Here is a 10833-nt window from a genome sequence, read left to right on the forward strand (position 1 = left end):
CCCCCCGTAACCTTCAGTGAATAGTTTATTTGTCCGGTTTCCTTGAGATTTAAATATGGTCTTTCAGAAGAAACCAATGAAGGAAAATATTGTATAATTTAGAAACTGAAGCCTCTTAACTGTAATCCAGTCTTGTTTTTTGAAATGAACAAACAGCATGTACAGTGAAAAGTGGTCTTACAGATTCCTTCCATGTACTGTTCTAAGATACTGTTCCTACTTTTGTTAAGGATATATTAACAAGGTGATCTTTTTTGTTAAGCCTCAGCCAGAGTTTGATTTTTTTTTTTTTTTAAGGCCAGGGTTTGAAAGAACTGTTTTTCAGGCAGGCAAATATGAACAAATATTATGCCTTGGACTGAAACAATGTATATTAATTTTGATTACGGCTTGTAAAGACCACTTCTAATAGTTATTAGCTCAGCCATATGAGAAAAATAAATTATAACCATATAGTATGGATATTCTTATTGGTTTCATAAAGTATAGGGCATGCTTTTTAAACATCATAATAATAAAGTTTATCTTAGACCATTTTGGTAGGTTGATGGTGACATCCTATCATTTCCTTAGTCTCACTTAGTGATTTAGTTACACATCTGAGTGTTGGCTTATCTTGCACATTAAATATTGATACTGTGGTAATGCTCACAGACCTTCATTAGGATTGTCATTCTTGGATATTTTTTCCTTCATTTATAAGCTGAATCAGCTCATTGCCATAATCATTCTCTCAATCTCTGGTACCTTATTAGAAATTTAGAACAGGTGGATATTGGTCAATCAGTCAGTTGTGTATGGTCCCAATGGTTTTTGAATAATAGCACTGTGTGTCTTCAAAGTGCCAGGAGCTAGAGCAGAGGCATCAGAACCGATGCTTCCCCTTTACTTTAGTCTCAAAAAAAAAGAAGGGGTGGGAGGGAGAAAAGCTTATGCTTTGTGCTATTGTAACTGGGGGGGGGGGGGCATCACTGGGGCAGCAGCTTGCAGTGGGGAATGGTTGGGTACAAAAACAGCTGTGACCGTAGAAGTGGTTGCTATTTGCACGGCAGCATCCAGTGCTGCCTTGGGAGTGGAGCTGCTTGGTTATGCCTGTGAGTTTACTAATTCCATGTTGATATTGAGAGTGAATTGTGGCTCCCTCATTGTAACCAAAGGATGTAGTTACTCCTAGATGTTGGAGATGAATGGAAAATGATGTGTCCACAACTAAGATTTGTGATATTGTGACATTTAGAGATTTTTTTGGGGGGGAGGGGGAGGGACGTCTTATTGCCTGTAGAGAGCTAGCAGAACATGTTTGTCCTTTTTTTGATTTTACATTCTTATGATAAGTTGAGCAACAATATATTTTGCTTTTCCTTGTAAGTATTTGGAGTTACCAGAAATACATGGGAAGGTGGTTTGTATGACTCTTTCCGTGTTAGTGATTCAGCATTATGAGGGGGGGGTAGGAAAAAACCTCGTGGCCTAAAATGATTTTAGTTTTGTGTCAGTAGTCGTCAAAGGATGGATTTAAAAAGATATTATTTTGAGTATCTGTGAATAGAGCCTCACCACTGTAGGCTTCTTTCCCATCTTTCACTACCTCCCAAGTACTACTTATGTTTTCATCAGAGTTATAAAATAAATAGGTTTTTTCATCATTGTTGTTACTGAAATAGGATGCAGGTGCTGGATTGATCAAACAGTAGCAGATCAAATTTTGCTTCAATGATAGGGGAATTCTTTATGTTCTGCCTCATGGTGTTATAATGCATAAGTGGGTCTAATGCATTCATTGTAGGTCTTTATACATTGACTTTTACTTTTATTTACCCTGAAACCACATATTGATCTCTGATAACGGCAAAATACCAGATGAGATCATGCCTTTTTCTCCTTTTGGTAAGGCAGTTCTTGCGTAAACTGGATTTTGTAACCGGGCAATAATCCATCCTGATAACTTTTCTTTTACATGGATACAATAAATGTGCACTTACTGGCTTTGCTGAGGCTGCAGTAATGTGCAACAAATAACAAGGCCTGAATTGCTTGTTGTATATTGACATGCTAGTTGTTATTACTAATCAGAATCCTGATACCTAAAATTAATAGTGGGTACGAAGAACAGCAATTAAGAACATTCATCTTCCAAGTAAGTCAATGTGAGATTCACTTGTAGTTTAAATTTTATATACTGAGGGCACTTAAACCATTAAAAAGGGTAATAGGTGCCCTAAAGGCATTTGTTTCAAAGCAGTATGTCATTTTGGTACTGTGACGGGAGACAGTGATAACTTCGCTTTAAGGGAAACTGCTATTCATTTATCAATTAAATGTCTATGGAAATGTACGTTTTTGCTGTAGAATGATCATAGCAGGGTATTGTAAGTTAAACCAAAGGACAAGATTTATGTTCTAACCTTTTTAGTTTTATCATGACCGACGTTAATTAGAAAGGTCTTTTGGTGGTAATAGGACACTGGAGTTAGAACTTTTTAAAGGCATAAATATTTCTTTGATAAAACTGTTTCTTCTTTTGTGCTTTGCTGTCCTTGACAGTGACACTGACAGGGCAGTCAATTCTGTGCAGAATATAAATGTTGTTCTGGGATTTTGTAGTGCTCGTATTTTCATGCTCACATTCCTATGTGTTTCATTCTACTTCATGGTTACATGGCTGACATTTATTTAAAGCATAACAGAGAGTGATTACCTAGTACAAATGAGTATGTTTGTACTGTACTGGTGTCAGTGTTTGACATTAACAGATAACCCTAAGAAATAACACTAAGCCTAAACTCCAAATTTTGGAAATCTTTAAGATTGGTGCCTTGGAATGCTATGGCATTCATATACCAGGATTGTAGCTTTATGATTGCTTTACCAGAATGACCTCATTTAAAAAAAAAAAATTAGTGTTTTTGTGTTGTTTTTTTACCAATTGTATTTATTCAGATTCTTTATAGCAGCCATGTTTTTTAAAAAGTAAACCAAAAGAAATTATACAGTGGTTATATTTTAACATACTTCTGTCAATAACTTCCATGAATAGTGTCCATTTTGTAGAAATCACAAATATCTGCCCAGAGTCGTAGGAAATAGGATCGTAGGAAAGTAGGACTGGAAGGAATCTCATAAGGTCATCTGACCCAGTCCCTTTCTCAGGGCAGGATCATCTCTGACTAAGCCACCCCAGCCAAGTATCTTCCAGCATGCTCTTGAGAACCTGTTGCAATACTTGACAACCATCGTAGTTGGAAAGTTCCTCCTAATTTTCAACCTAAATTTCCTCTGCAGAAGCTTGAGGCCGTTGTTCCTAGTCCTGTCCTCCTATAGCTATAGAAAAAACCCATCTCTCATAATTGCCTGTGACATATTTAAAGACTTTTATCAAATCTTCCCTCATTCTTCACTTCTCCAAACTAAACCATCATAGATCTTTTAGCTTTTTTTCGTACAGCATGCTTCCCAGGTCTCTCATAATTTTGTTGTACTCTGCTGAACTATTTCTAGTTTGTTCTCATCTTTTTTAAAAGTGAGTCCAAAACTGGACCTCACTAGTGCTAAATAAACATTAAAAGAAATGATTCTTCTGCTCTGAGTCATGTTTTTGTGAAGAGGAGGAGCTCAGTCATACAGGCTGGAATTGACTGAGAAATTGCCACTAAAAATTAGGTTTTTAACTAGTATCTTTTTTTAAAACATGCGCTTTTTATAAGATTTTGAATTGTCATTACTCATTAGTAAGTTATTTTGGCTTTCAGCCAAAATGTGTTTAATATTCAATTTTAGTTTGGAAAAACTTAATTTATTTTGCTATGGGTCATCCCCTAACTTTCCTTCCAGCTCTGCTCCTGGGCTGGGTTTCATAGTTTCATAGTAGCTAGGGTCAGGAGGGACCTGAACAGATCATCTAGCCTGACCCCCTGCCACACACAGGAATGAATGCTGGTTTCACAAGACCCAAGACAGGTGATGATCCAACCTCCTCTTGAATTTGCCCAAGGTAGGGGCGAGGACCACTTCCCCAGAAGTTGATTCCAGATTTTGGCCACCCTAACTGTAAAATATTGCATTCTGATCTCTAACCTAAACCTGTTCTCCATCAGCGTATTACCATTGTTCCTTGTCACCCCAGGTGGTGCTGGGGAGAAAAGGGCTCTACCTATTTGCTGATGATCTCCCTGATGAGTTTGTAGGCAGCACTAGGTCCCCCCTCAGCCTCCTCTTGCCAAGGCTGAACAGGTTCAGGTCTCTCAGTCTCTCCTCATAGGGCCTGTCCTGCTGCCCTCTCACCAAGTGGGTGGCCCTCCTCTGAGCCATCTCCAGGCTGGCCACATCCCTCTCTTGAAGTGTGGCACCCAGTACTGGACACAGTACTCCAACTGCGGCCTGACCAAAGTCACATAGAGGGGGAGTATCACCTCTCTGGACCGGCTTGAAATGCACCTTTGAATGCATGACAAGGTATGGCTGGCCTTGCTGGCTGCGGTCTGGCATTAGCAGCTCATGTTCATCTTGGAGTCAATAATGACTCCAAGATCCGTTTCTGCCTCTGTGCTTTCAAGAGGCGAACTCCCCAGCCTGTATGTATGCTGTGGATTCCTTCTCCCAAGGTGCAGCACCCTGCATTTATCTACATTGAACCCTATCTTATTCTCATCTGCCCACTTTTGTAGTCTGTCTAAATCTATTTGCAGCCTCTCTCTGCCTTCAAGTGTGTCCACCTCTCCCCACATCTTAGTCTCATCAGCAAACTTGGACAGCGTGCTTTCCACCCCCTCATCCAAGTTGCTGATGAAGAAGTTAAACAGTGCAGGCCCACAGTCTTGTCTTTGTGAAGGGGATAGTAACTAGCATGGTTTATTGAATCTTCTTCATTTCTATTTGTGAGGTTGTGGCATTTGAAGGGGGAGAACAATCAGGCACAGGATGCTATGTAGATTAGAATAAAAGTGCACATTGAGGATAATCTCGAATTTCCTGTATGCAGAAATTTTAAATGAGTGGTGTTCAATATTTTGGCCCCATGCCTTCCCATCCCTGCATATTGGGATTGCATCCTGGGAGCCTAGCATGACCCCCCCCCTCCCATTCTCATGATGTTAGGATTGGGTCCTGGGGCCAGGCTGCAGAGCTCTCCATGGGTCTGGAAATTTGAAAGCATAGGAATGGTGCCACCACCATTTCCCCCAAATTTCTGGATGTGTGGTGAGCCCTGCAGGCTGGATGACCCAGGGCTGTGAGCCAGATGTGACTAGTAGGCTGGCGATTGAGAACCCCTGTATTTAAACCATAGCTTCAAACTCCATCTTTCGGTATTATAAGATGAGAAGTATGGCCAACCAAAGAATAATACAGGCTCAGCAGCATGTTAGTTTGTTTATTAACCACAAGAATTAGTAATTGTAACTGGAGGAATTGTTAATTGTGTTGATGTACTAGCTCAGAGGCTATTGAGACAGAAATAGAGTTCACTTTTGTGTGTAGTCTGCCTTTATCTCTTAAGAAATCAGAAAGATCTTTCCTGATCTTACCTTTCATTTTTCAAGTGAACCTGTAAATCCCACAGATTGCTTACTATTAATGAAAATAACAGCTGCTGCAGTTACATGTGTGTTACTTGTGGGGTTTTTTAGTGCAAAGTTTGCACTATATTTTTCATTCCTTCTCTCAGATTTCTTTTGACCCAGTATTTTGTCTCTTGTGGGTCCATTCATCTTTCCTCCCATCTTCCTTTGATTCCCTCTTCCTTTCTTTTCACTTTTTTTTTCTTGCTCTTCACAAGTGAAAAAGAGCTTTCAACCTGTTCTCTATTGTGCTGTATTGGTTTGATAAAGCAATAGCATCAAATTACTCTGCAGTAATCGAAATATTATTTTATGTCTAAGTAATTGTTGTTATATTATCAGAGCTCTCTTTCCTCCCCTTTTTCTTTTCCCTGTAAGCATGTGCTTTGTCATCAAGTTGTATTCACTGCTTGGACTGTGTAGTCTGTCAGTGCATCAGAGTTGTTGATTGCACCTTTACTTGTGTTAGCTTTGTTCATTTCTTTCAATTTTTTCCCCTCTTAGTCTGGATTCCATGTCACTTTTTATTATGCAAACATTAAGCCAGGTTCCACTTTGACTTCAGTAGCATAATCTGTGATTTCCTGCTTCAATAGAATACGCTGTTGGGGGAATTTAGTTCTGAGCAGCAGAGAAAATTTTAGAGAATAACACTGATGGATGAGATGCTTGAGATTTTTAGCTCCGCACATAAAAGCTTGTGAACTGTCATAGGTGGTGTGGGCTCTGTGGTAGATGCACCTAGAAGAAATGCCTTTGCTTTGAATTATAAAGGAAGTTTGTTTTAATTAAATGAAGATTTTGTAAATAATATGCACTTGTTAACTTTCTTTTAGGGGGATGCACTTTTGATGATGGTCCAGGTCCCTGTGATTACCATCAAGACTTATATGATGACTTCGATTGGGTGCATGTCAGTGCTCAAGAGCCTCACTATTTGCCACCTGAGATGCCTCAAGGTGAGAACAGTGGTTACGGTACATGCTAAACAAGGGAAGTTTGTGATCTTTGTTTCCTCCTTTTTTTGAATTTTGACATTTCCTTACAAATAGCCTTTGAAGTTGGCTTGAAATTAGATAGCCTTCTTAAAAAAAACCAAACAAAATATAAATAGGTAGATCTTTGCACCTTTCATAAATTTTACTGTATGGGAACTTCCTACTGAGTTTAATGAACATCACCTATCCAGAAACTGGTAGAGCTTCATGGAAGTGGACCACCTCAAATGTCAATAATTCTGTTTGCTCAGTTTCCCCTAATCACATGCATACACACTTAACCAGGTTCTAGTAACTGAATGTTAAGATGCATAATGCAATTGTACCTCTGAAGTGACATTTGATACTTGGACCAAATCTGTAAGATTAATATTAAAGGAGGGAAAAAAAGATTAATGAAAGAAACTGGCTGCTTATCATTTGGGGATAATCAGAGAGGCTTTGATTTATGGAAATATTGCCATTGTTAATTACTATTTAGGACAGGTAATGAATAACTGAAGAAGTACAGTCTAGATGACCTTGCCTGCTCACCTTTGATGAACAGCTTAATCGGTGCTTCCCAGACAGCATGATATGCAGAGAGAATGAAAGCATTTGAAATTCAGCTACATTTTCCAATTAATAGGACATTAAGTAATTAATCATGCAGAGGAGGAAAAAAGGTCATGTCTACTTTATTTGTATCTAATATAGTTCCTGTTTAGGATTGTGTGTGGTGGGGGGAGGGTGAAAGGCAGCATAAAAGCAACTAACTCTTTCACCATTTGTTTCTTCAAACTCTTATTTATTACTTATATATTCCTATCTTCCCTTCTCTCTAACAAACAGTACTTTTACTCCTGTAACTAGTGACTTAGGTAGGCTGTCACTGTTTCACTCTGTTGCTGTTGATTTATGTATGTGGGATATGTTTTATCAGGCACCGTGTCTGTTAAAATAGGATAACATGTTAAGCCACTCCCATACTTGATTTAACAGGCTATTTGGAGCAGTGCATTTCTGCATAAAGGAGCATAGATTTGAGCCCATAAGGATCACATTCATTGCTGATGGTATTCTTATAAAAGAAATCAAGGTAGTGCCTCCCCAAGAAAGGCTGTAGTTAGTTATTCTCAGATTAAGTTGTGGTTTTAAACCACAATCAGCCTTATAAAAAGGCATAGAATTATATTTACTCACTAAGTATCTGTAGAAATAAAGTATTCTGAGACTTCAGATCCACTTTGTGCAAATGAATGGCAATTTGAATGAGTCTAAATGACAAGATAACTCTTGCTTCTCCCAAAATAACACATCTGTCATCCTTAGACAGTTTTCAACATGAAGCGTCACTCTGCTTCTTGACCTGACACCTGCTTTCTGTTCAGTTCTCTACTGCACTCTTTTTGTGTGGAATATCATTTCTTATCCAGATATGTCATACAGATGCTAGAACTATTTTTTTCCACATACTATGTTAAGAACTCAGTAACTTACTCAAATAATCAACTGTTTAACATGGTGGAGGATGTAGGGAATACCACAAAGCAGAACATTACTACCAGTTCATTCCTGAGTTGCTAAGTCCGAACTTTTATATTTTAGATGTTTTAAAATCTTAAGTTGAAGTCTGGGGATTTGGTAACCAGCAGAAACTGCTAGTTCTTTAATACGATTATACAGTCAGATTAGGATTGTTAGTATTCAAAAGATCCATTATACATAACCAAACTCTTCTATTCAAACTACTTCATGTTTAAAGAGTTGACATTCATTCAGCGTTAAGGAATTTACTATGCAGAAGACAGTTTTTATGATAGTTTTAAGGTACTTTTTGAAACTGCTTCTGAGCATGTGTCCCAGTTATTTCAGACTGTCTGTACCTTCATTGCTTTGTGGAATGCTGCCTTGTTTTAAAATGAAACAGTTCTTATGTTGATAGGTCCCTGGTTCAGTTTTGGCCCAGATTCCTAAAGATTGAAAGATGTGAATGCCTTGATGCATTTTACATTTTGACCAGTGTAAAATGATTCATTATTTTTTAAAACCATTTCTGGATGAACATCTGCATTCAAGTAGCTATCACCAACTTGGAAGTATGAGAGTGTCTTTATCAGCTTGGGGTAGGAACAACACAAAGGTTTTCAGAATCAGAAGTAAGGTATAGTGAAGCAGACAGTTTTGTGAGGTAGGGAGCGTGGGTGCAGGAGCATGGGAATGTAGCACTAGGCTAATGTCAGATACTGGAGCAAAGATGAGATACCTTCTTGCTGGCTGAAGCTGCTGTTCAGAGAAGTAGTAGAGAGGTGTTGGTTAGATAATCGTGTTAAAAACTGCCCTGCTTTCATTGTCCTAGTGCTGGTTTGAAATCCTAGATCAGCAGTTAGGAGGAGAAGTGGTAGGGTGAAGAGCAAGGGAGATAGAAGAGAGGAAAGGAAAAGAGCCATCACAAGTGTACATGATGGCACCCAGCCTGGGGAGACATGAGGTTGCTTTGGTGGAGGGACAGCTGTGATGGCCATTATGCAACTCTGACAGAGCAAAACAAATAAAAAGTCACTAGATTCCTTGGGCTCCTCCATTTTTCCACATGACATTGTTTGACTTCCATAAAATAGAGAAAAGTAGGTGCAGCTGCAGGAGAGACTAGCAGGTAGAAGGTGGAGAAAAATGCAGTGTGGTGTTTGTGTGGAAATCACCATATGTTTGCCAGCATTATAGAAGCGCCCTCCTAACAATTGCTGAAACCAGCCTGTGGTGAGCAGCCAGCAGCTCCCTGCCCAGCTTCTTAAAGATCTCTGTATGTAGCTATTGATCCATTGGAGAGACAATTAATGAGAAAATGGAGAGAGATGGTGCAGGTAAAGTTAAGTTGATGCTATTTGAAAAATCTTGCTTTAATGTAGTTGTTGACACATGCCGTTGATCTCTTTCTTCAGATATAAATTCAACCCACTCCTATGTACGTTGAGAGAGAGGGAGGGAAGGAAGCTGTATGTGGTTATGGACTGCAAATCAGAAATGTGATAAGTTAGGTACGTGGGTAGGGAAAAGGGATAGGGGGTCAGCTGCTGTTTAGATTCTTGTTTCCTACTCAGTTCTTTTGGGCAAATATCAAGCCTGCTGTAGCCATTGGCAAAAGTTTCCTCCATAGAGCTTCTCTGTAGGTTTGGGGAAAGAATGCTGTTACTTCAGATGTCTTGCAAAAACTCACATGCCTGCCCCTGATGCTTAGGCTTTGTTCTTCTCAAAACCTTTTGGTTTGAGAAAATATCTGGGGAAAAATTGCACATGTTTGGTATGGATTTTATCTTCTAATTTTATCAGATTAAAACATGGAACTAAGAAAAAGACCATAATAGTCAACGAGGATTATCTCCTGGCTGGATCTCAATTTCTAACCATGTCAGAATATTTACGAAAAGTGTGGGTTAAAAAAAATGTTGTGGGGATAAGTGTGTGTGTGTGTGTGAAGTCCTCTGTCATTCAAGTGACAGAAGAAAATTTTATTCAAACTACTCACATGTTCCAAAAGGTTTTCCACTGAACAGAGATGAACCGTGGAAAATTTCAGACCTGAAGGCAAAATATTTCAGAACGTTATAAGCATGTGAAAGCTGGTTATAATGGAAAGTGTTTTGAAACCCGAACTCTGGTAATTGCTACCAGCACATCAGTCCAATAACCTCTTCTAAATGATTAATGCAGCTTCAGACATGTTTTCCTGTACTGGTTTAGATTGAAATTTTAAAATTATGAGTAGGAAGCAAAACGTTCTGCCATAGGGAAAAACTCCATGTAACCTTTTTAGTACATGTGAAGAGAATATTTACTTGCAAATGGTTTTAACTGTATTTTTCATGATAAGATATCTAGATCTCACTGTCAGAATCAGTGGAAAGGATCTAGTACTTTTCTAGTTCCTGGAGCATCTAGTGCAGTCCATTTCCTTTTACTTCACATTTTTCCCACGTTTTAAGGCTGCTTAATTGCTGCTGTTATTTTTACAGACAGAGGTACCATCTGACAAAAGTTCTTGTCTACAAAAGCTTGTGCCTCTAAACCAGTTTATCTCTTTGAGGTGCTACCCTGCCTTGTCAACTTCCTTGCCATAATGCCAGTAGAATGAAGGGTTTAAGAACCCTTTGAAAATGCCGGGGGTGGGGAAGAGTTCAGAATTAAAAGTCCTTTGAGGCAGTCTGGGGGGATCTCTGGATCACTTGCAGCCAGTAGCCTGGTGGGATCCATGTACTGGTGCTGTCCCATGATGTGTTCTACGTAGATGTCCCTCTACCATC

At 39.0% G+C, this 10833-nt stretch overlaps 1 protein-coding gene across 1 annotated transcript in view; it reads left to right on the forward strand.

Moving 5' to 3' along the window:
- Positions 1-10833, forward strand: part of PTPRK (protein tyrosine phosphatase, receptor type K) — a 791004-nt gene that overhangs the window by 133192 nt on the left and 646979 nt on the right. Inside the window, exon 2 of the mRNA XM_019520302.1 lies at positions 6392-6514. Coding sequence (XP_019375847.1) covers positions 6392-6514 — 123 coding nt within the window. The remainder of the gene's footprint in view (positions 1-6391; positions 6515-10833) is intronic.

This window comes from Gavialis gangeticus, unplaced genomic scaffold (genome assembly GCF_001723915.1).
Source record: "Gavialis gangeticus isolate Ggan-Ray unplaced genomic scaffold, GavGan_comp1, whole genome shotgun sequence".
Taxonomy (NCBI): domain Eukaryota; kingdom Metazoa; phylum Chordata; order Crocodylia; family Gavialidae; genus Gavialis; species Gavialis gangeticus.